General features: G+C 37.3%; 1 protein-coding gene across 4 annotated transcripts in view; it reads right to left on the bottom strand.

Annotated features, from left to right (window-relative positions):
- LOC126336122 (NADP-dependent malic enzyme-like) overlaps nt 1-26,797 on the bottom strand; it is a 110,615-nt gene that overhangs the window by 16,337 nt on the left and 67,481 nt on the right. For all 4 annotated transcript variants that reach the window (XM_049999607.1, XM_049999608.1, XM_049999609.1 and 1 more), the window contains exon 9: nt 7,524-7,694. In XM_049999607.1, coding sequence (XP_049855564.1) covers nt 7,524-7,694 — 171 coding nt within the window. The remainder of the gene's footprint in view (nt 1-7,523; nt 7,695-26,797) is intronic.

Genomic DNA, 26,797 nt, shown 5'->3' with positions numbered 1-26,797 from the left:
CTCTGCCAAGCACTTAAATGTGAATTGCAGAGTAGTCATGTAGATGTAGATGTAGATGTAGATGAATGCACAAGCACTTTCTTCTGCTGATTTCATGTAATTTATTTATGTCCACCAACTGCCATGCTCGATGGTCCCTGTCTGTCAATACCTGAGGTCTGCTGGTCTTGGTTTAGCTGTGCCTGTTCCTTCACATTTCCATTTCACAGTCACATTATTAACAGTCAACTTGGGCAGCTTTAAAATGGTTGATAGATTTGTTACTCAGGTGACATACAATGACTAGTCCACATTTTAAGTTACTGAGCTTTCATGACTGACCCATTCCGCTGTTACTGTTTCTCTATTGACAATGCGTTAATTTTTTTTTTTTTTTTTTTTTTTTGTATTTTATATGATTTATTAGTCAACAGTGTAAAATATGGCACAGTTTTCCATGTTCATGGTTTTCTGCAGACTTCTATGATTCAGTGTTCGCCTATTATGGTATGTACTGCAATTTTTTGCCTGTATTTATGATACATTAAACTGCTTGTTATTTTATGTTAATGAGCTTTCCAGATTTTGTGGTGGTTAGATAAATGTTGTGTAAAACTTTATATTACCTAATATGAATGTTTTTATAGTGAATGCCCTGAAGCAGGCACAAGCCATTGTAGCTCAATATTCTCATCTGCTTTGGCCCTTTCAGTCCCTACAATAAATGTATCCAACAGAAAAACATTCAAACAAACAAAAATGTGGAGGTGGTAAGCAACATTTATGGTCAATCTAGTTGACCAACAAGGCATAGCAAACCTGATGCCAACCATGTCAGAGGAATGAAGTGTTGCTCACCTGTTTGCAACCTGCAAAGATATGATGTACTGAATTGTGTGTTAGGAAAAATCCAAACTGTTGCACAGAAAGAAAAAGTTTTGTGCTAAATCTGTTAAAATATTTAACACATAAAATTTGGTGAGGAATACCTTTTCAAGTTGATTGTGTGTTTTGCACATTGGTTTGAGTGGTCTCAGCAACAGTGGAGACCCTGTCATACAGTGGTGTCTAAAATAACTTTGTGAGAGTTATGTAACTGGTTAATAGAAAAAATCACAGAGATGCTAATACTGCAAAACATGCTAAGACTCCACAAATTAGAGTGAATCTGGTCAAGACAGTCAAGGTATGTGCATCTTTAGGAGCCATTAAACCATAAGATGTAAAGTTTTATGAACCAAAAGTAATTTATTTCTTATGCGGAGTACAGTTAAGTGTGACAAGGTCAATTTTTGAGGTGCCAGCCAGTCTTGGCGGGGCCAAGAAGTGATGCATTAGAAATGTAAGTTAGTCATTTTGGAGCTAGAGTCCAGAAAAAAGCTAGGAAGGAAACACATCCCAGCAAGCTGGGTGTCAGTCCCAGAGAGATAGCTTGTGCATGGAGCCAATGCCCCTTTGGCAGTGGCCAACAGTCAACACATGATTTCTTTCCCTTGATCCCTATTGGCTACACACAGACCAACAAACCTCCACTGAATCAACAATCGTACTTGACACATAGGCCACATAGACCATACTTAAACAATATGAGGAAATATTTTAATGATAAATTTGAGATGATAATTTGACTGACTGGGCAACCTGTGGAGTAGGGACTCAGTTGAATTATTGAATAATATTATGAAAGAAGTGAGAAAATTTACTACTCATTATAAATAAATAAAATAAAAACAAAGTACTGTGTCAACAATCTAGGTTAGAAATGTGGAAACCAGAGTCAATAAAGCAAAGATAAGAAGCATCACCTATGTTGATAAATAGGGAAACACAACATGTGTAGAAACTGGAAAATGATTGCCATTTATATTGAAAAGTCTTTTCAAAGAAATCTCTGCAAGTAAGCATGCAAATATCCTAAATTTCTTGCACAGTCCAGATATAAGGTTAGAGTGTTTGAGATGACCAGCTTGTGTGAGTGTCAAGAATCAAAACAATCATGAAAACCTGCTAAAATATAGATATTAAGTCAAATAACTATATGAACACAAATTGGTAAGTAGTGCAAAACAGAAAAAGCAAAAATTTTGTTATGCTAAAACTTCTCTTGCAGCTGATCATCAAATAAAGGATAATGGAAAAATCACTTCTGAGGCTGTGCAAGGACAGGTACACAGTGCAAGAGAGAGGAGTAAGTTGTGTGTTTATATTTATTTATTTATTCTGTGAAAACTGATGTAACAGTAGATGATGTGATTTGTGTTGATTTTGATCCAAGGAATAAAATAATGTTAACCACAACTACAGCAAATATGTTATGATTCAGCATTTTTATGGCATGAATATTGGGTTCCTTGACATGCTCCATGCATGTTAATAAACAAACAGCTTTTCGTAAGATTTGGCTGTGTATGATGACAATAGTTTCAGTGTCAAGGCAGCTGACGTAACATACTGAGTTGATCTCAATTTTGTGCTGACTGCTCAGCCGAGTATAAGGAGTGTGAATCATGCACAAGCAAGAAAAAGCCTACAGGAAAGAAATGGATTAGAACACCAGTTACAAGGACTATAAGCGATTTAATGAGCACATACAAAACCAATAGCATCTTCAAATTACAGTGATATTAATAAATTTAATGAAACCTTCTTGAGGTTAATGAGAAAGCTGTACAGAAGATTCCACATTCATTTACAGACTCTAAATATTGTGATGTAAAACAGGTGTTGTACTTTGAATATGTAGAAAGAAAGTGCATCATAATGAGATCATAAGCATTATGACAGCTTACAAGTCTTGTGACTGTCCATATATCTATGGCATATCATGTACTGTCCTGGATAAAATTATTTTTGAAATTTCAAAACTACTAGCCAGAGTAATAAACAAATGCTTTTCATCTGGTGCTGTGTCGAACACTTTAAAATTAGCTTGAGCAGCACCAGTCTACAAACAAGGCAATCCTCCTCAAATGTCAGGCACCAGACATTGTTGATAATTCCTGTATGAAAGTCAGTGATGGAGTCTGTAGTGAAAAATCTGCTTTTCAAATACATTGAGAATAGTGATATATTCCACGGTGCCCATCATTGGTTTTCAGAAGGCAGGCCAGCTGCTGTGGCAGTGTCAGTTTGCTAAAAAGATAAACAGAGCACCTGAGAAGGGACTAATAGCAATAGCACTTTATGACCTTAACAAACCATTTGACTGCATATCACATTTTGTTGATCAATATGAAATGCTATGTATCACTGGTGTTGCTCTTGCAACCTTACTCTCCTACTTTGAAAACAGGTGAGAGGTTATAACCATCAAGGGAGCAACGTTACATGAAGAGAAGTTAGAATATGATATGTTCAGGTACTGATGACTGGACCTCTCCTATTTCTAATATTTGTAAATAATTTTAGCTATAGCAGATAGATCTTATTGTTTAAATGATGTAATCTTGTTACCTACTGGGAAAGTACCTGGTCATGCAATTCATGAAACAGATGTGTTATTCATCATGAACAAAGAGTGGGTCACAGAAAACAAAATGAAAACAAATTAAGATAAAATATGACAGGTACTGTGTAGTCTAAGTGACACTGGATGCCTGAATTATTGTGGTTTCTTGATTATCTGCAAGTTCACTTGGCAAGGATGATTCTGGTTTCATGATAGTAACTAAGTTCTCTTGGCAGTATACATTGCATATGTGCATGGGAGAATTTCACACAGTGTGTGCTTCTTTAGTAAATTAAGAGTTAAGTGTCATTCAAAATTGTGGACTAAAAGTTTGTTCACTTTTCTCTGGCACATAGAAAACCTGCACAGAAAATCAAACAAAATCTGAGATAGTCAAGTGAGAAACATCTCTAAAAATAAACCACTTGATATGGAATCTTCCCTATAATAACAATACAATACCTCTTCAAGTGTACGATGCATGCTATCACAGCCACATTAATTGTGGATTAGTTGGAAGAATTAAGCATGTCCTTCTTCAAAGAATTCAAACTGACTTTTTCTCAAGCAGTAGGGCACTCAAGAAAGTCAGTTAGAATTCTATGAACTAAGAAACTGGAACACTGCAGACCTATCTTCTTCTTGCTAAGAGTAACGACAGTCAGCAATCAATGCATCTGTAACTGCCTCATTTACATCGTAGGGCCATTGCTATTTCTTGTGTACATTAATGATCTCTCATCAGTTACACTGTCAGAAGCAGTGTTCGTTTTGTTTGCAGATGACACAAGTATTGCAATAAATAGTATGTCGAGTGTAGTTCTAGAAAGATCTGCAAATAATATTTTCATTTATATTAATAAATGGTTTAAAGCCAACTCACTGACATTAAACTTCAAAAAGACTCACTATATGCAATTCAGAACCTGTAAGAGGTTTCCACCCAGCATATGCATAAAGTACAAAGAAGAGGAGATAGAAGAGGTTGACAGTCTTAAATTCCTGGGATTACAACTTAATAATAAATTCAGTTGGGAGGAGCACACCACAGAACTGCAGAAACGCCTTAACAAATCTGTATTTGCAATTCGAGTGTTAGCAGACATAGGCGACATAAAAGTGAAAAAGCTTGCATACTTTGCCTACTTTTATTCCATAATGTCATATGGTATAATATTTTGGGTTAACTCTTCAAGTCAAACAAAAGTTTTCAGAGTCCAAAAGCGTGTAATATGTATTATTTGTGGAGTAAACTCATGGACGTCTTGTAGAAACCTCTTCAAAGAACTGGATATACTAACTATTGCCTCTCAGTATATTTACTCCTTAATGAAATTTGTCCTAAATAATATATCTCTTTTTCCAACAAACAGCTCAGTTCATACATACAATACCACGAACAAAAATGATCTGCACAAAGACTTAAAAGCACTTACTTTAGTTCAAAAAGGGGTCCACTACTCAAGGAACACTCATCTTCAATAATTTGCCAGCAAACATAAAAAATTTAGTTACAAATAGAGATCAGTTTAAAAGGAGCCTGAAAGGCTTACTAGTGGCCAACTCTTTCTACTCCATTGACGAATTTTTTAATAGAAACAAATGATGTGTTGTATATATTTATACTATTAGTATTGTTATTTCAGCTTAAAAAAATTTTTAAAAAAATTTAAAAAAGGTGACATGTTCCACATCCACGAGGATCTCCTCAACACGGATCTATGGAACAAAAAACTAATCTAATTTAATCTAACATAGAGAGAGAGAGAGGGAGGAGCAGGGACTTCTTTAGCAGGAGGCATAAAGTTCACTGTTACATTATATGCAAAAATAAAAATACAGACATCCCTAATTGTTGATTATCCAAAACACATAACAACTTCCCATATTATGAAACTTTTTCTTCTGGAATTTGCTGCCATTTACTTCCATAGTTTGAGGAAAGAATCCATTCATCATCTTGCATGAAGCACTGGTGTAAAAAGTTCAAGAAAGGATGAGAATGTGTTGATAACATGGCCCACTTTCATCATCTTAATATCAGAACCACAGTGTAAAACATCAAAGGTATCCATGAATTATTCAAAGGTGATTGGCGCAACTGTTGCTGGAATCTCATAGAAACTTTAAATAAGTTACATTAAGTGTTCAGCCAGTAATTTGGACTTAGCTGTGACTCTGAAAAATGTCAACTTGTTGGGTTTCAAAGTTGCTGAACAGAAAGCAGAATGCTGCAAGAGCTACACTTTCTTGCAAGCTTTCCAGAAAATATGAGGAACAATGTGGTGCTTTTTAATGAAACTCATCAAATTTGAAGAATCTTACACCCAACATTACAGCTTTTAATTGAAGAAAGTCAGTATAGAGTGACAGAGGGGTGATGAAGGGGTGTTGATGGAAGCCAAGATACAGTTTCTTCCCGTTAGGGACATACTCATGGTGTTATGAGAACACTAACAATTCTGCTAATTAATTTCCTGCATAGATGTCAGGCCATTACTGCTGTCTAAGACTGCATCATTCTTTATCAAGTTCTATCTGGCTGCCACTAAAAAAGGAGTAACAGCCACAGCAGACGTTTACTGCTTGTCCAAGACAATGGCATGTATCATTCCCAAAAAAGAACATAACAAACATCAGCAGATATGCATTGGACTGCCATGGAACATCTGCCTTCAGGACTTGTCACCATGTGACATCCATGTGTTTGTGCGCCTCAAGAAACCCTTTGGTGGAGAGTATTTCATGACCAATACTGAGGTGCAACAGTTTATGTGCTGCTGGCTTCAGTTATGTCATCATACTATCCATCAAAAATATATTAAATTTTGTTAGCTGATGGCAAAAGTGTATCACTAATAAAAATAGCAACAGAGTAAATATGAAATAGTCTTGAATAATAAAAACATATTACTGAAGGCTTATTTATAACTGGTCTACCTTAATACACTGCTTGATAAAATTAAGAAGTCATATCAGATCTTATTAAATGTATGACTGAAGCTCAATGAAAGTAAAGCTGAGCAGATTTAATGTACAGGTAAAATAGCTCCTTGACTGATGACGTGATTCACCACAAGTGGAGATTGAGCCTTCAACATAAATGATAAAATTCAAGCAGCAGAGACAGATACTGTATGAACAGAAACTTCTTGATAGGTTAAAACTGTGTGCTGGGGGGAGACTTAAATTCAGGACCTTTACCGTTCACAGGCAAATGAATTACCATCTCAGTTACCCAGACATGACTCATGACACATCCTCACAGCTTTAATTCTGCCAGTACCTCATATCCTACCTTCCAGACTTCACAGAATCCCTCCTGCAGACCTAGCGAAACTGGAAAAAAGGATATTGTGGAGACATGGCTTAGCCACAGCCTGGTGGATGTTTCAAGAATGAAATTTTCACTCTGCAACAGAGTGTGCACTGACATGAAAGTTCCTGGCAGATTAAAGGCCCTGGGTTCGGGTCTCAGTGCAGCATACAGTTTTACTCTGTCAGAAAGTTTCACATCAGTGCACATACCACTGCAGAGTGAAAAATTCATTCTGGATTCTATGAACAAATTAAGAAAAAATTATGTTAACAAGTAAAAAAATCCCTTTAACTAACACAGTAAGAGGCTAGTTAACATGTGAAAACTCACATATGCACTCACATTTGTGGGCAAAAATTTGGCCTATTTAACATGATAGTATAAACTCATAAATATATTAACAATTTCTATGAGAGTGTTAGGGAATTGCCTGAGAATTTAATAAGAGAAATTCATATTTTTCTATGAGCCTCTTCAGTTAAGGATGTGGAGTTAATCTCTAGAGTCATTTTATTTCAATTGTAACAGAGGAGCTTCAGTATTCTTAAAGACAATTTACACATAAAATTCAAGTGAAATTCATTTCATTTTCACTAATTCTGTATAACAAAAAAGTTAAAACATAACATTTGATAAATAATGCAACAATCTGAAAACTTTCTCATTATTTTGAAAAATGCCTTTTACATAAAGAAACTTTTTGGAATGCCATCTATTATATCAAAGTTTATTGTGGTAGATTATAGTGCATTCCACACATGAAGTGGAATACTGTACCTTTGCTGCAACAGTGAACACATCCTCACTGATGATGCGTATACCAGCAGTAATTACACCAAGTGCAATTCCTGGGAAGATATAAGAGTTGTTACCCTGACCAGGGTAAAATGTCTTCCCTTTATATGTTACTGGAGCAAAAGGAGATCCACTAGCAAAAATGGCTTTTCCCTGTTTCACAAAAAATACAAATGAATCAACATTCAAAGTTATTGTCTTTTAAATTAGCTTGTATATTATTAGTAATTTTCTCAGTCTCTGCAAAATAAAATTAAAATAGTTTAAATTTATTAAATTATTTATACACATAGTTTTCTCTTCTCCTACAGTTCAAAATTTCATTCCAGATTTGGAAAATTAATTAACAGCTTCCTCGCCGAAAGTGTTCTATTTCCTCTTGCTGCGATCCTTACAGATTGTTATTGTTTTAAACTTCATTCAGATTTATTTTCTTACTATCATCACCATTAATTCACATAGTCCTATGCTCTGAATGTTCAGGTTCTTATGTTTTTGGATTTTCACAGATGTTTCTCAGATGTTTCCAACTGAATTGTTCATCAGTGAAATTGGCTGATTTTGAAACCCTTATCAATTGTTCTTCAGTTAAATTTGGTGATTTTGTTACCCTTATCTCCCTGATCTTTCATTTGTGCCTATGTTGTTTAGTTCTATCACTTTTAATATACAGTTAGTAAGTTATCAAATGGTTCTGAGCACTATGGGACTTAACATCTGAGGTCATCAGTCCCCTAGAACTTAGAACTACTTAAACCTAACTAACCTAAGAACATCACACACATCCATGCCCGAGGCAGGATTTCAACCTGCGACCCTAGCAGTCACACGGTTCTGGACTGAAGCGCCTAGAACTGCTCAGCCACTGTGGCCAGCAATAAATTATCATGTCACAGTTAATTTCATTCTTGTATTTGTCAAGTAAAAGAAAACTACATTCAGTCCTGTCAGTAGCACACCTGTTACATTTTCTGAATGTCAAAGCTATTAAGAGTTTTGCCAGTTGACTGGTAACTTAAACCAAACTAAATTTTAAAAAAATAGTTCAGTTAATGTGTAAGCATTCATATGTGGTGTTTTTTAAGTAAACTAGCTATTTTATGTAGTGGACCCATAATACCTGATAAAAACATAACAGATGTCTTCAAACTTTGGTACAGTAAATCTAGATTCATACAGAGGTGTCAGCTGTAATGTTCTCATTTGTATCATTTATTCACAGATACACACATATCACTAGTTAGTATCAGGCTACCCATACAAATGTGTACAAATTATGAAACTCTAAAGAGTAAACTTACTCAGAGTTTGTTAATATAAAAACATTATTCAGTGGTGACCATACAGCTCAAAACTATATAACAAAGAATAGTAATGTAGAAAAAGAGTGCAACTGAAGTGATCTTTTCAACCAGAATTTCTTGTATGTATTTGTGTTTGGCTGCACCTACAGTGAAGAAGTTTTGTTTGTCTGAATTCATTTATATATGAATAAGCAACAAAACAAAATTGAATCAATATTACATTTACATACATGTTATGAGTGAATTAGCAGTCTCTCATCATATCTGGACTAAATGAATATCTTGATGTGAGGATTGAAAAGTTCTGTCAGCTACATACAAGTAACAGCATTTGTTATCAAGCTGTATAGCAACGAATGTAATATATTACAAGAAGGACTCAGTACCTGTCAATGTAAAAGATATATCCTTTGAAAAATACCAGCATTGTCAAGCAAATCTTGAGCTACTAACACCAGATGAACAGAAGCTGTATAGTAAAGCTGATAATTTGGCAGGTTTTTTCCAAATAAATAGCTTTCTTACTGATGTACTCAGTAAATTTAAGTGGAATAATATTTAATATAACCATGCAGTATACTGCTACTTCATTGTTAATACAGTCTAGTGTTGTTAAGAAGATGTGTCTGTATTTGATATTTTCATACATTTCAGATTGATGTGTCTTGAATGCTTCACATATGTATTAACAGTGAGTTGTTTGCTAATTTTTATTATTAGCCATGGAAGAGTGTTCATTTTGTGAGCAGGTACATATGATTTTATTGCACAGCCATAGAAGTGTTAATGGACTCAAGGATACGCGGCTGTTCAAACTGCATTTCCAGATGGAAGACAATCTTTGTTGCTGCTTGTTACTACATTCGTGAAACTGGAACCACAGCACCACAAATAGTGGGTCAAAATAGACAGATTTACAGTACACTTGACAAGAAGGATGCGCTCTGCCGTCTGTCAAAGATCCAGGTATAAGCACATGACACAGCCCATAATGCCACATATAGGTTACACCATGAATAGTTCATGTATCTGTATGACCTTCAATGTGTGCATGGCCTGTCTCTTGCCAATCATCATACATTGGAAAATTTCTGCTGATGGGATTTTGCTCACACTGTCAATTTGTTGTTTGTATCTTTTCAGTCTCCTGTACAGACAAGAGAACTTCTGGAAGAAAAGGAATGGCAAATGTTTATCAACCAAACTTTGTGGATGAATGAAAATAAACATGATATAATTCAGCCTAAACACCAGAACTGATTTAAGTATAATGTGTGGACTGTAATTTTAGGTTTAGATCTTCTTCCAGCATCTCTTAAAGGAGTTGTCTACAAGAAATGTATTCAGAAAGCTCTTCCATACTTGCTACATGATAAGTTTCTAAAAATATGAGGAAACAAGAATGATGGGGCTCCAATACATATCACATACACTGCCTGAGATGTAATGGATGATATCTTTGGTGATAGATGGATTTAAGGAAGGCTCAGTTCTGTGGCATGCATGTTCTTCCTATCTCACTTTTTTGGAATATTATATGGTGGCCCTTTGGAGTCAGTTGCTTAATGCAGCAGATATTCGTAATACACAGATACTTCGCCAAAATATCATGGAAGTCTAAGAAACAATTTGACACTATCCAGGGGCATCTGAAAGTAGGTGGCCATCTGTGGTCTGACAAGGCCAAATAGAGCAGGGTAACTGGTGACCCACAGGCCAAATCCAACCCCAGTTGGTTTCAATCTGGCCCATAGAAGAAATTCATGGGAGAGAGGGCATTTTCAGATGCTCGGATGCTCAGATGCTTGGCCCACTCGGTTTGCAGTTCATGGCACAGAACTGCAAAAGTTTTGCTTACTCCTAGCATGAGCAACATCATTTCACTGCCAGGGGATTTGAACAACAAAGAGAAATATGTATTCTTCAAGTCTGAGGGCAAAGTTATGGCTTTTGTTCTCATGTGTATGCAGAGTGTGAGTGAAACAGCTCACTTCTTTGAAGGAGTGTTGTGGGAAATGTGGTGGAAATGTCACATGCAAGTTAAGGGTCTCTCACAGGTTCAATATTATAGTAAATACATTACTAAAATGATCTAAGAGTGAGGTTGGCAATGTAAGAAATATTGACCAACAGTAGTCTCAGTACGAACAATACGTACTAAGTATGTGAGGGTGGCTATCATCAGTCTGACAATTTGCCATTCTGTTGTTCAGATTTATCTAGTTCAACTTCTGTATAAAACAGCTAATCTGAGCTAAATTCAAGTGATTTAGACTTTTAAACCTCTTAAAATGAACAAAGAAATGGTGGCTTACATTATCTACATTGCAGAAACAACCCTTGCCCATGCAACCAGTCATCAAAAGTATTTGTGGATTGATATTTAAAAAGTGCTTACTAATAGTGTTTGAAATTTACTGTGTTAATACCCATAAACACTCAGGTCAGCTGCCTGTGGCCAGAAATGGCAAAGTTTCTCCTAATTGTTTGTCAATTGGGACTCCCTATCTCATTACCATATTTTAATGACAATAATCAATTTTTGACACTATAATGGAATTATATAGATAAAAAAAATCTACCCATCAAGTGGTGGCATGAGAACACACACATAAGAAAAGGTTTTACTTATGCAAGCTTTCAGAGCCAGTGGCTGCTTTTCCCAGCAGTGGCACTTTCTTGTCCAATGCAGCCCCTGACAATCAGTCTTTCCTTCTCATCCCACCTGGTAAGTTTCCCACGACCCAGGATTGTGGGTCAGTTTTCCAAACTCTACCCTTTTTCCTAAACATCTCCAGTCCTTTCCCTTCACCCTCTCTTCCTTCCCCTTTGACCCTCCTGCCAGAAGAAGGAGCCACTGGCTCCAAAAAATTGCATAAGTAAAACCTTTTTTATGTGTGTGTTCTCCTGCCACTGGCTGGTGAGTAGATTTTTTATCTGTTTAATTCCATTATATCATTACCACATTTTGATTTTTATACTCTTTCCTATATTAACATTAATAAATAATTCTTGTCTGTTGCATACATATTATAAAACCTCAGCAGTTGGGATTAAATGTAATTTATCATCAATTAGCTGGAACCAGTGCTTTTATTGGCATTTATATTTCCTTGGTGACATTTCAAGATGCCTGGCATCCCATACTCACATCTTCAGATGTTTATGTTTATTTATGTGTCATGAACATTGTTTCTTTACTAATGGCACTGCAGAAATTTGCAACAGAAGTTTAGAAGACAGCTGCAGTAAGAAGTCATAATTAAAGAAACAATGTTAGGGATGGTTAAATAAAAATGAACATCTGAAGGTGGGGTGAACATAAAAAGAACACACTCTCTAAAATGCATGTTTTGATGCACCATTTTTTGGTACGGCATATCAGGTAAAGGGTACCATTCACATTGGTGCACTGTCTCATAAACATTAATGTAATGACTGCCACAGTTTTGATTGTGCACTAAAAGAGGTGCTGCTGCTGCATCACATGACAAGGGGGTCCATGGGCCTACATAAGGATGTTAATCAGGCCTGCTGGTCGCCTATGGTTTTAGATTCCTGACATAGAGTTTTTTAGGCTAGGTGGTATTTCAAGGTACTCTGTTGAACACTCGCAGACAACATGACTATACCAAAATCTGACCATGTTCAGAGTAAAGACACTTTGCTTGTCAAAATTTTATCAGTAAATTGTTGAAGTATTCATCATAACAAAGTTCCTGAATTTAGCACCCACCAGGAAATTTCCCATGCTCAAATTATTCTCAGGACTGAGAACTGGCTGAAACCTGAATTAGAAAGCTCTGAAATATGTAGCAGTTCGATGCCATAGGAAAGGTAGTCCTCATTGCAGGTGACAAAAATATTGTCTCTATTGAGGTTAAGTTTGTGTGTGACAGTGGAGTTATATTGTAGCATATAACAGGGCTAGGTGAAATAAAGTTAATCATTGGATGTTTTTATTGGCCGCCACATTCCACCATGACAATTTTAGAGTCATTCGGAGAAAGTGAATAATTTCACAAGAAACAAAGCAACTAGCTTAAATAGAATTTGATTTAATCTCCTTCTCAGTTCTGTCCTTAGTTAACATTGCGTTTATCCCACCGTTGAATTCAGAAAGGCTTCTTGTGGAAGGCATTCAACTTCTGTGTCATGGCCCTCTCTCAATGTCAGGAATGGTGTCAAAAACCCTTTACACAGGGTTTTGAATTTTGGGAACAAACATGAGTTACATAGTGCTAAATCTGGTGAGTATAGCAGATGTGGACAGACAGGGACACTTTTTAAGACCAAGAACATATGGATCAAAAGTGTAGTGTGGTACAGTGTGCTCTCATGATGAAAAGGAAGCCATTGGCCCAGTTTTCTAGTCGCTTCCTTCACACATGATTTCACAAATGTTGCAGTATGCCTTTGTAAAATTTGGCATTCACAGCTGTTCCCCTTGGAACAAATTCTGATTGCACTAGTTTTATTTAAAGTTTTAATTTTGGACATGAAATCTGGATCATCTGATTAAAGACAATCCTTCAACTCCACACGAACTGACACATGATTTTCCTTCCGTTCATCTCTCAAAAGTCTGGGAATAAATTTTGCACACTCATCTCATTTGCAAATTATCAGTTAAAATGCTTTGCATTAACGCTGCATGAGATGGTAAGTTCTTAAATAGTTATTAACTTATTTGAAGGAATAATTTTGGCACTTTTTGCTTATTTTCTTCTGTTTTAAAGGTTAATGAATGTCCTGAACATTACTCATCTTCTACCAACTCATCTCCACTTTTAGAGTGCTCATACCATTTGTAAATAGTCTACAGAGTCACAGCATTATTGAAATAATCCAATTTCAACGTTTCATGAGTGTCTTTGGCAATTTTTTGCAACCTGAAACAGAACTTAATGTTCACACATTGTTCAAAATCCATGCTGTGTGACAAACATGTTAAACACAGCCTCACTCTAACGTCTCTGGATGCTGAGTGACAAGTCAGGACATGTTCCAACTTTATGCTGCCATCTCAACAGATCAGGCTATGGGACAAATTTCATCAAATGGTAGTAGAATCACCAGTTGCTGCTAAAAAAGTTTATTCACCATATATTTTGATCAAACCTCATAACGGGGAAATACCCAGATAGTGTAACATTAGTTGGTGACAACTTTAGACTACCAAGTACAGACTGGAAAATCTATGGATTCATTGCAGGGTTCTTAGAGAGACTGTCTTGTCTAGTACTTCTGACCATGTTTCCTGAAAAATGTCTTGAGCAACTAGTTCAACAGCACACACACAATGGAAATATTTTAGAACTTGTAGCTATAAACAGGCCTGACTTTAGCAATGGTGTCAGTATAGAGGGATTAGTCACCACAATGTCATCATAGTGACTTAATATTACTAAAGTTAATAAATCAATCAAGAAGGCTAGGAGAGTAATTTTGCTAGATAGAGCAAATAAGCAGTTGTTAACATACCACTTACACAGTGACTTGACATCATTTAGTTCCAGTATGATAGATGTATAGGATTTATGGTCAGAGTTTAAATGGATTGTAAATCATGCTCTGGAAATATGCAAGCTGAGCAGGTGGATTATGGACAGAAACCCACCATGGTTTAATAATAAAATTTGGAATATGTAGAGGAAGCAAAGACTGTTGCACATTTGACTGGAAAGAGAATGCTCATTGACCAGTCTGATGTGGCAATAGAAGACGGCAAAAGGAGAGCTAAAGTTTTAGATTTTACATTAAGAAATCATTCATACAGGAGAATCGTACAAACATACCACCATTTGACTACTGCACAGATTCCTGTCCAGACAAATCACCAGGTCTGGGTGGAATCACAATTTGGTTTTGCAATGAATACTCTACAGCACTGAACCCTTACTTAGCCTGCATTTATCATGCATCTCTCACCCAGCAAAAAGTCTCAAGTGAGAGGAAAAAGCATAGGCAACTACTGCATATAAAAAGGGTAAAATAAGGAACCCGCAAAATTACAGACCAATATCCTTAATATTGGTTTGCTGCAGAAATTCTTGAATATATTCTCAGTTTGGATATAATAAATTTCCTTGAGACAAGAAAGCTTCTGTTCATGAATCAGTATTTTTCTGGAAAGCATCATTAACACAAAACTCCCCTTGCTCTTTTCTCATGAACTATGGATGAAGGGCAACAGACAGATTCCGCATTCCTAGACTTCCAAAAAGCATTTGACACATTGTTCTATGGTAGACTGTTAATGAAGTATGAGCACATAAAATATGTTCCCCGATATGTAAGTGGCTTAAAGACTTCATAAGTTACAGAACCCAGTACATTGTCCTCGGCAGCAAGTGTTCCTTAGAGACAAGGATACCATCAGGAGTCCCCCACTGAAGTGTGATGACATGGCAGACTGGGTGGGCAGCAGTTTTCAGCTTTTTGTGGATGATGCTGTGATGCACAGGAAGGTGTCTTTGTTGAGTGACTGTAATGGGATACAAGATGACTTAGACATAATTTCTAGTTGGTGTGATGAATAGCAGCTGGCCCCAATTGTAGAAAAATGTTAGTTAATGTAGATGATTAGGAAAAACAAGCCCATAATGTTCACATACAGCTTCCTGACACAGTCAAGTTGATTTAATATCTAAATGTAACATTGCAAAGCCATATGAAATGGAACGAACATGTAAGGACTGTAGCAGGTAAGGCAAATGGTCAACTTCGGTTTATTGGGAGAATTTTAGGAAAGTGTGGTCCATCTGTAATGGAGGCCACACATAGGATGCTAGTGTGACCCTTCTCAAGTACTGCTCAAATGTTTGGGATCTGCACCAGATTGGATTAAAGTAAGACATCAAAGCAATTCAGAGGTAAGCTGCCAAATTTGTTACTGGTAGATTAAAATAACACACAAGTATTATGAAGATGCTTCCGGATCTAAAAGAAACTAAGATGGGAATCCCTGGAGGGAAGGTGATATTCTTTTCATGGAACAATATTGAGTAAAATTTAGAGAGCTTGCATAAGGACCACGAAGATGGGATAAGAGGAAAATAAGGCTCACTTGGAGGCATATAGACAGTTGTTTTTCCTTACTCTATTTCTCAGTGGAATAGGATAGGAAGTGACTAATAGCGGTACTGGCTAACTCTGTCATGAATTGTACAGTGCCTTGTGGAGAGTATGTATGTAGATGTAGAGGTAGATGCAGGAGAAGTTTTAGACATTTGCTATCATATTTTTGACTTGAGAATTGTGAGTAATGCAGTGTTATTAATAATTCAAAAATGAAGACTTGTGGGTTACATGCTTATATGGACTTGTTCTTCTTTTGTTGTTTCATATTACATATCAAAATTCTCAGAAGTATTTCTGTCACACACTGCACAACCATTTATTTGTTCACTTTCTATTTATTTTTTTAATACTGACTGCTGCAATTAAAGTTGAACAAATGTTTGTTGAAAGCTACATATTTGAGTATTTGATATAAAAACTGTAATTCAGAACCAGAACACATGGATATGGTACACTTTCCACTGGTACTCAAAATGTCTGGTACAATAAATTAACCAACAATGGAGCTGAAACTCCTTGGTACACAAAACGGGTCAGAACACTGCTGCAGAAACAATGAAACAAACATGCCAAATTGAAACAGAAGCTGTAAATTTAGTGCAGACTTCAATGCAAGATGCTTATAATAGTTTCCACAGCGAAACTTTGTCTCAAAACCTGGCAAAAAATTCAAAGAAATTATTGTCGTATGTGAAGTATGTTAGTGGATACTATTGAAGACAGTGCTGCCAAAGCAGAGTTACTAAACACAGCCATCTGAAATGCCTTCACGAAAGAAGATGAAATAAATATTCCTGAATTCAAAACAAGAACAGGTGCCAACATGAGTAACTTAGAAGCAAACATCCTCGGAGTAGTGAAGCAACTTAAATCACACAATAAAAGTAAGTCTTCCGGTCCAGACTTTGTACCAATTAGGTTCCTTTCACAGTATGCTGATGCATTAGTTCTATATTTAACAATCGTATACAACCATTTGCTCAATCAAAGATCTGTACCCAAAGATTGGAAGTTGCATAGGTCACACCAATATTCAAGAAAGGTAGTATGATGAACCCACTAAATTACAAGTCCATATCATTAACATCAATATGCATCAGGATTTTAAAGCATATATTGTGTTCAAATATTACAAATTACCTTGAAGAAAATGGTCTTTCAACACACAGTCAACATGGATTTAGAAAACATCGTTCTTGTGACACATAACTAGCTCTTTATTCGTATGAAGTGTTGAGTGCTATTGAGAAGCGATTTCTGATTGATTCCATTTTCTGAATTTCTGGAAGGCTTTTGACATAGTACCACAGAAGCAGCTTGTAGTGAAATTGTGTGCTTGTGTAATATCATCTCAGTTATGTGACTGGATTTGTGATTTCCTATCGGAGAAGTCACAGTTTGTAGTAACTGATGGAAAGTCATCGAGTAAAACAGATGTGTTTCTTGGCATTCCCCAAGGTAGGGTTACAGGACCTTTGCTGTTCCTTATCTATATAAATTATTTGGGAGACAATCTGAGCAGCCGTCTTAGGTTGTTCGCAGATTATGCTGTCATTTATTGGCTAATAAAGACATCAGAAGATCAAAACAAATTGCAAATCAAATTAGAAAAGATATCTGAATGGTGTGAAAATTGGCAATTGACACTAAATAATGAAAAGTGTGAGGTCATGCACATGAGCGCTAAAAGGAATCTGTTAAACTTTGGTTACACAATAAATCAGTCAAATCTAAAGGCAGTAAATTCTGCTAAATACCTAGGAATTACAATTATGAACAACTTAAATTGGAAGGAACACATAGAAAATGTTGTGGGGAAGGCTAACCAAAGACTGCATATTGGCAGCACACTTATCAAATGTAACAAATCTACTAAGGAAACTGCCTACACTACAGTTGTCCATCCTCTTTTAGAATACTGCTGCACAGTGTGGGACTCTTACCAGCTAAGACTGATGGAGTACATCAAAAAAGTTCAAAGAAGGGCAGCATGTTTTGTATTATTGTGAAATATGGAAGAGAGCATCACTGAAATGATTCAGAATTTAGGCTGGACATCATTAAAACAAAGGCATTTCTTGTTGCATTGGAATCTTCTCACGAAATTCCAATCACCAACTTCCTCCTCTGAATGCAAAAATATTTTGTTGACACTGACCCACATAGGGAGAAATGATTATAAGATAAAATAAGGGAAATCAGAGCTCATACGGAAAGATATAGGTGTTCGTTCTTTCTGTGTGCTATACGAGATTGGAATAATACGAAATTGTGAAGGTTGTTCGATGAACCCTCTGCCAGGTACTTAAATATGATTTTCAGAGTATCCATGCAGATGTAGATTTAGATGTAGAAGTCATTGTTGAGAGCTTAGGATCAAATCCAGACTGTCTTTATATCCCCAGTTTCAGAAATTGTTGTGCAGGTATGCCAATGGATTTTGCAGTCATATTTTTTGTGATGCGAATGCTGACATTGCCTTTTCAAGTTTTATAGTATGTCAGTTTCTGGACAGAACTTTTTCATGGTCAATTAAATGTTAACAGATTTTTTTCCAATTCTACAGTAGAACAAAGCTTGTTCCATTTATTCCTGACGCATTTTAGTCCTTACATGAAGCACGGAAGAGTACACTTACATGTCCATGTTTTTCAGGGTTTGCTACAGTCACTCTGTTATGTAACATTGAAAGTAGTCCCAGCAAGCCACCAATGGTCTCACCTGTGTTGTACAGTGATGTAATGGGTGTCTTTGTGGGAACACATGACCCACGTTGTTACTGCTGTTGTCTTCAGTTCAAATATTGGGGTGATGCAACTCATCAAACTAGTCTATCCTATGCAAGCCTCTTCATCTTTGAATAACAGTTCAAACATTTGTCATTGTCAAACTAGTCTACCCTATGCAAGCCTCTTCATCTCTGAATAACTAAGACAAACTGCACTAATTTGGATGTGATTGCTGTGTTCATCCCTTGGTCTTCCTCTACAATTCTGATCATCCCATCACACCTCTCTACAATACCAGACAGACAATTTCTTGGTGAATCAAAATATATCCTCTCAACTGATCTAATCTTTCAATCAAGTTGTGTCATTTTCTTTTCTCCTGAATTTTATTCAGTATCTTCTTATTGGTTACTTGATCTACCCATCTCAAAAGCTTCTATTCAATTCTTGTTGAATGTTCGTTGTACACATTTCACTTCTACACAAAGCTACACTTCAGACAAATATCAGAAAAGATTTCATAATTATTATTTATATTCAGTGTTAACAAATTCCTCTTTTTCAGAAATGCTTTCCTTGCTTTTAGCCAGTCTGCATTTTTCATCCTATCTACTTTGACCATTATCAGTCTATTTTGCTGCCCAAATAGCAAAACTCATCTACTTCTACTTTTATTGTCTCATTTTGTAATTTAGTTCCCTCAGTATCACGTGATTTAATGAAGCTCATTCCATTCTCCTTGTTTTCATGCTCATTTTATAAATCTCTTCACAAGACACTATCCATTCCATCCAACTGCTCTTCCAAGTCCTTTGCTGACTCTAACAGAATTATAGCATCACAAGCAAACCTCAAAGTTTTTAGTTCTTCTCCCTGACTTTAATTCAGTCTCCAAATTTTTCTTTAGTTTCCTTTACTTCTTGCTCAGTATACAGACTGAGTACCTAAAACATTGTCCCACTCTACTAATGCTTCCCTTTCATGTCCTTTGACATGCTGCAGTCTGGCTTCTGTACAAGTTGTATATAATCTTTTGATCTCTACATTTCATCCCTACTACCTTCAGTAGTTCAAAGACTGTTTCTAGTCACCATTGCCTAAAGCTTTCTTTAAGGTTACAAATGCCATAAGCAAAGGTTTGCCTTTCATTACCTATCTTCTGTCATAAGTCCTGGGCTCAGTCCTGCCTTGCATGTTCCTACATTTCTCCCAAATATATCTTCTCCAATGTCAGCTTCTACTAGTTATTTAATTATTCAGTAAATAATTTGTGTTAATTGCAACCATGGCTCATTAAACTGATAGTTAAATAAAGTTCATATGACCTGCCTTCTTTGGAATTGTAATTATTCCATTGTTATCGAAGTGTGAAGGTATCTTGCCCATCTCTTATACTACACACACCAGGTGGAATAGTTTAGTCATGCTGCCTCTCACAAGGATCTCAATAATTCTCGAGGAATTCTGTCTATTCTAGGGGCCTTATTTCCATTTAGCTCAATCACTAGAGTTGCCAAATTATGTGAAATAAAAAAAGAGGGATGACTCAATACTTGGGTGTGTGAATATATGATTATCTAAAAACAAAGATGATGTGACTTACCAAACAAAATCACTGGCAGGTCGATAGACACACAAACAAACACAAACGTACACACAAAATTCAAGCTTTCACAACCAATGGTTGCTTCATCAGGAAAGAGGGAAGGAGAGGGAAAGACGAAAGGATGTGGGTTTTAAGGGAGAGGGTAAGGAGTCATTCCAATCCCGGGAGCAGAAAGGCTTACCTTAGGGGGAAAAAGGACAGGTATAAACTTGCACACACACACACACACACACACATATCCATCCTCACATACAGACATTTGTAAAGGCAAAGGGTTTGGGTAGAGATGTCAGTCGAGGCGGAAGTGCAGAGGCAAAGATGTTGTTGAAAGACAGGTGAGGTATGAGCAGCGGCAACTTGAAATTAGCAGAGGTTGAGACCTGGCGGATAACAAGAAGAGAGGATATACTGAAGGGCAAGTTCCCATCTTCGGAGTTCTGACAGGTTGGTGTTAGTGGGAAGTATCCAGATAACCTGGACAGTGTAACACTGTGCCAAGATGTGCTGGCCGTGCTCCAAGGCATGTTTAGCCACAGGGTGATCCTCATTATCAACAAACACTGTCTGCCTGTGTCCATTCATGCGAATGGACAGTTTGTTGCTGGTCATTCCCACATAGAAAGCTTCACAGTGTAGGCAGGTCAGTTGGTAAATCTCGTGGGTGCTTTCACACGTGGCTCTACCTTTGATCGTGGTCACCTTCCAGGTTACAGGACTGGAGTAGGTGGTGGTGGGAGGGTGCATGGGACAGGTTTTACACCAGGGGCAGTTACAAGGGTACGAGCCAGATGGTAGGGAAGGTGGTTTGTGGATTTCATAGGGATGAACTAAGAGGTTATGAAGGTTAGGTGGACAGCGGAAAGACACTCTTGGTGGAGTGTGGAGGATTTCATGAAGGAAGGATCTCATTTCAGGGCAGGATTTGAGGAAGTCATATCCCTGCTGGAGAGCCACATTCAGAGTCTGATCCAGTCCCAGAAAGTATCCTCTCACATGTGGGGCACTTTTGTGGTTCTTCCGTGGGAGGTTCTGGGTTAGAGGGGTTGAGGAAGTGGCTCTGGTTATTTGCTTCTGTACCATGTCGGGAGGGTAGTTGCAGGATGCGAAAGCTGTTTTCAGGTTGTTGGTGTAATGGTTCAGGGATTTTGGACTGGAGCAAATTCGTTTGCCACGAAGACCTAGGCTGTAGGGAAGGGACGATCAAATTCCACGGTCGTGGAACCCTTGTCCGCCGGAAGAATGACGATGGATCGGTCAGCCTTCAGATCACAGATGGTTTGGGCTTCAGCAGTGGTGATGTTGGGAGTAGGATTAAGGTTTTGTAAAAGGATTGAGAGGCAAGGATGGAAGTCAGAAATTCCTGGAAGGTTTGGAGAGGGTTATTTTGAAGAAGACCAGGTGGGTCCCGCTGTGACGGAGGACTGAACTGTTCCAGGCAGGGTTCAATTTGGATAGTGTCTTGGGGAGTTGGATCATTAGGAGTAGGATTAGGATCATTTTTCTTCGTGGCAAAGTGATATTTCTAGCAGAGAGTACGAGTGTAGGACAGTACCTCCATTACGATATCTGCCACCCATTCCACATCAAACAGTCCCTTCCCTACAGCCTAGCTCTTCATGGCAAACGAATCTGCTCCAGTCTGGAATCCCTGAACCATTACACCAACAACCTGAAAACAGGTTTTGCATCCTGCAACTACCCTCCTGACCTGGTACAGAAGCAAATAACCAGAGCCACTTCCTCATCCCCTCAAACCCAGAACCTCACACGGAAGAACCACAAAAGTGCCCCACTTGTAAGAAGATACTTTCCGGGACTGGATCAGACTCTGAATGTGGCTCTCCAGCAGGGATACGACTTCCTCAAATCCTGCCCTGAAATGAGATCCTTCCTTCACGAAATCCTCCACACTCCACCAAGAGTGTCTTTCCGCCGTCCACCTAACCTTCGTAACCTCTTGGTTCATCCCTATGAAGTCCCCAAACCACCTTCCCTACCATCTGGCTCCTACCCTTGCAACCGCCCCCAGTGTAAAACCTGTCCTATGCACCCTCCCACCACCACCTACTCCAGTCCTGTAACCCGGAAGGTGTACACGATCAAAGGGAGAGCCATGTGTGAAAGCACCCAAGTGATTTACCAACTGACCTGCCTGCACTGTGACGCTTTCTATGTGGGAATGACCAGCAACAAACTGTCCATTCACATGAATGGACACAGGCAGACAGTGTTTGTTGGTAATGAGGATCACCCTGTGGCTAAACATGCCTTGATGCACGGCCAGCACATCTTGGCACAGTGTTACACCGTCTGAGTTATCTGGATACTTCCCACCAACACCAACCTATCCGAACTCCGGAGATGGGAACTCGCCCTTCAGTATATCCTCTCTTCTCGATATCGGCCAGGCCTCAACCTCTGCTAATTTCAAGTTGCCACCACTCATACCTCACCTGTCTTTCAACAACTTCTTTGCCTCTGTACTTCTGCTTCGACTGACATCTCTGCCCTTACTCTTTGCCTTTAAATATGACTGCTTGTGTCTGTGTATGTGCGGATGGATATGTGTGTGTGTGTGTGTGTGTGTGTGTGTGTGTGTGTGTGTGTGTGTGTGTGTGTGCACGCGAGTGTACACCTGTCCTTTTTTTCCCCTAAGGGAAGTCTTTCCGCTCCCGGGATTGGAATGACTCCTTACCCTCTCCCTTAAAACCCACATCCTTTCGTCTTTCCCTCTCCTTCCTGAAGAAGCAACCATTGGTTGCGAAAGCTAGTAATTCTGTGTGTGTGTTTGTGTGTTTTGTTCATTGTGCCTGTCTGACGGTGCTTTCCTGCTTGGTAAGTCTTGGAATCTTTGTTTTTAATATATTTTTCTCACTTATTGAGATATATATGTGATTATCTTTGTCTTGAGATTTAAACTTTTTTCATGGAGGAGTCTTTGACAGATCCTCTTCACCCTCAAATGTTAACTTGAAAAAAATTTTCCAGTAAAGACTACCATATTAAGAAAGCTTGCAAACTATATTTGAATCACACAGGGGATGGTGGAGAAAGTAATGTAAGTTAGTAAAGTTGTCTTTTGCTTGCCTTTGGAACCTCAAGCATTGCCAATATTCATGAAATTCATTAAAAAAAAAAGAAACTGTAACAAAGTCATTTTTCATGAATAAAAGTTTCATGATTACATTTATTTCATAAAATATAGTATCTAAGGGGACTAAAATACAAACAGAGAGTTATTTACTCAGTGTAAAAACTAAACAGAGGAAGAAAATTTGGGCAAAAAAATGAATCTCTTAACAATAGAGTTTCTGATAACCATATATTTCAGTGTTTCAGCACTGTGTGATATCTTCCATCTCCAATTCATCTACTTTTTCTTCTCTCTCTCTCTCTCAATATTGTCTTCAAGTTCACTTCCCTTGTAGAGCCCCTCTATATATTTCTTCCACCTTTCAAATTTCCCTTGTTTGTTTAGTATTGATATGACATCTGAGCTCTTGATGTTCATACAGTTGCTTTTCTTTTCTCCAAAGGTCTCTTAAATCTTCCCATAGGTGGTACCTATCTTTCCCCTTGTTATACGTGCTTCAACAGCCCTGTGTTTGTCTTCTATCCGTTCCTGTATAGCCATTTTGCACTTTTTACCAATCTCATTTTTGAACTACTGCTTTCCATTTGCTTCATTTTTATATTTTCTCTCTTCATCAGTTGAATTAAGTATCTTCTATGTAATACAAGAATTTCCACTAGGTCTTGTCTTTTTATGTATTTGATTGTCTGCTGCCTTCACTATTTCAGCTGTCAAAGGTACCCATTTATCATCAAAACTACCCATTATCTTCTACTGCATTCCCATCCAGTTTCAGCCAAATATTGTCTAATGCTCTCAACAATTCTCAATAATCTTTTGCCTTTTTAACTTATTCATGTCCCATCTCCTCAACTTCCTATCTCTCTATAATTTTGTAAGTCTTAATTTACAGTTTTTGACTAATAAATTATGGCTGGAGTGCACATCTGGCTCTGTAAGAGCTGTACAGTTTAAAATTTGGTTTCAAAACCTTAATCTTACCATCACATAATCAATCTGAAATGTCCCATTGTCATTTGACCATCTTTCATGGTTCTTGAACCAAATACCAGTGATGATTAATTATGTTCTTGACAGAATTCTACAAGATGGCTTCCTCTTTCATTACTTTGCCCCAGTCCGTATTCTCCTACTATTTTGCCATCTTTCCTACTATCAAATTTAGCTTCCCCACCACAATTAAACTTTTGTCTCCCTTAACTACCTGAATAATTTCTTTTATCTCATCATTTATTCTGCAGATCTAGTCTTATATGAACTTTTACTACTATGGTCAGTGTTGATTTGATATCAACAAGGTATACTACAACCAGAATTAAGAAGGTGAGGAAGGAATTGGGTGACCAGGGGCTTTGGGCTGCCTCTGCACTCTGGATTGTTGGATCAGTCAATTTCTATAGCTTGATAACGATATGTAAACAGAAGCAACAGAGAAGAATTTATTGACTATTTTGACACTGTTCTGGCTAGGTTCACATCTTTGTTCAATGTAGAATGTTGCTAAGACCATCACCAAGCAAAAGGAAACTGAATACATTACTACGAAAAGCATGACAGCAAAACAAACCAATGTTACATAGCAACTGTCATGGCGACAGTATTTTTGACACCAGTGATGTAATACCAAAGTATGCCAAACATGAAATTTAGCAGAATTATAGATAACAAGATTTATATAGTGTATAAAGAGTCTGTACTCCAGATTTCATAAGATAGCAAGTGCTCTTTGGTGACCTCCACACCCACGCACCACCTTGGATATGCTTATTGCTTTCATAGAGGAGAGACATAGTGATTACCACAGTATGTCTAATCAAAATTATATGAAAAATGTGGCAGAAATTTTTTATACAGTGCATCTTGATTTAGGGGAAAGGAAAGTGGGAGGGGGGGGGGGGGGGGAGGAGGGAGTTGACCATTTCCTACTCTTGTGGATGCTATAATGTAACACAGCAAGACACCAATAGCAGTGCATGATGCACCCTTTTCTGCTTATCTCTTGATACACTGGAAATTTTACTATGTGAGAATGTATATGGCCATGTTCTAATAATCAGCTTGCGTTCGTTGTTATATGATATGAAGAAGAGTAGCAATCACACTTCAAAGGATAACCATACAAACTTATTAATTTACAAAAACATTTGTTCATAATGTAAAGAAGTGTTAATCACAAGCCTTCAGTATGAGCTGGAACATTATATTTTATATAAAATAATGAAGATTTATAATTGAAGTTACTGCTAGTACAGGCAAGTGGAATATTAATTTATTTTAATGAAAAATTATGTTTTGTAATATTAATTCCTAAAAATATATTTCCTACAGATTTTAACATAGGAATACTCTTTTTTTTTTTTTTTTTGAAACTGTTTATGTAAAATATGTCTATTTTCTGTCAAGCATGCTTACATGCATAAATAATTTTGCACAATTTTTTTCCATTGTAAATTATATAAGATAATAATCATAACAAAAATGTAAGTACCACAAACGGTTACGTTTCTACATAAGGTCTGGTGTCTGGCCAAAGCCAATCAAATTAGTTGCTACAGAGATTTGTTACTGAGTTGTTAATGTTGGTCAGTTAGCAATGTGAGTCAGTTGCATTTAATTGGTATGGATAAATGAAGAAGATAATCAATATATGTTTGATTTTTTATTTAAAAAAGGCAAAATAAGAAAATTGCTAAGGAATTCAACATAATCCAACAAAGCAAAGAAAGCAGGACACCCACAGTGAGCAAATGTGAACAACAATGAAAGCCACCTTTGAACTCCTCAGGATAAGTATCAGTTGTAAAAATAATGTTTCCTGCTCTAAAAATTCTATGATTTGCAAAACCTCTTGTTTGGTAGTTGATGAAAAGTGAATCTATAATTAGAACTTTGAACTCAATTTCATCTTGATCAAGAAGAATGTTTCAATGCCTATGATACATAAAGTAATCTAAGAAAAAGATACTGTTTTATGGGGCGATATTACGAAAAGGGTAGTTGCTTTTCACCATATAGCAGAGATGCTGAGTCACAAATAGACACAACAAAATGTCTGTCAGAAAGGGACCTCTTGGCCAGAAAGGCCTTTGTTGGAAATAGACAACTTATATACATACTCTCATGCAAATGCAACTCACACACACAAGACCACAGTCTTGTGTGTGGGGGGGAGGGGGGGGGGGGCACTGCGAGCTCACATGGGAGTGTGTTGACTATTTCTGATTAAGGCCTTGATGGCCAAGCGCTCAATTTCTGGCAGTCTTTTTCTTGTGCCTATCTGTGACTCAGCATCTCCACTACACAGTGAGTGGTAACTATCCTTTTCATAATATTTTCACATGAAACAGAGCTCACTTGAAGAAATGATCATACACTGAAAGCTGTTCCATGCACAGGAATAATGGGCAAGTCCCATTAAGTAACATATCTCTTTCTGCTTA

This window comes from Schistocerca gregaria, chromosome 2, assembly GCF_023897955.1.
Source record: "Schistocerca gregaria isolate iqSchGreg1 chromosome 2, iqSchGreg1.2, whole genome shotgun sequence".
Lineage (NCBI taxonomy): Eukaryota > Metazoa > Arthropoda > Insecta > Orthoptera > Acrididae > Schistocerca > Schistocerca gregaria.
Note: the sequence above shows the minus strand (reverse complement) of the source record. Positions and strands in the feature narration are given on the sequence as shown.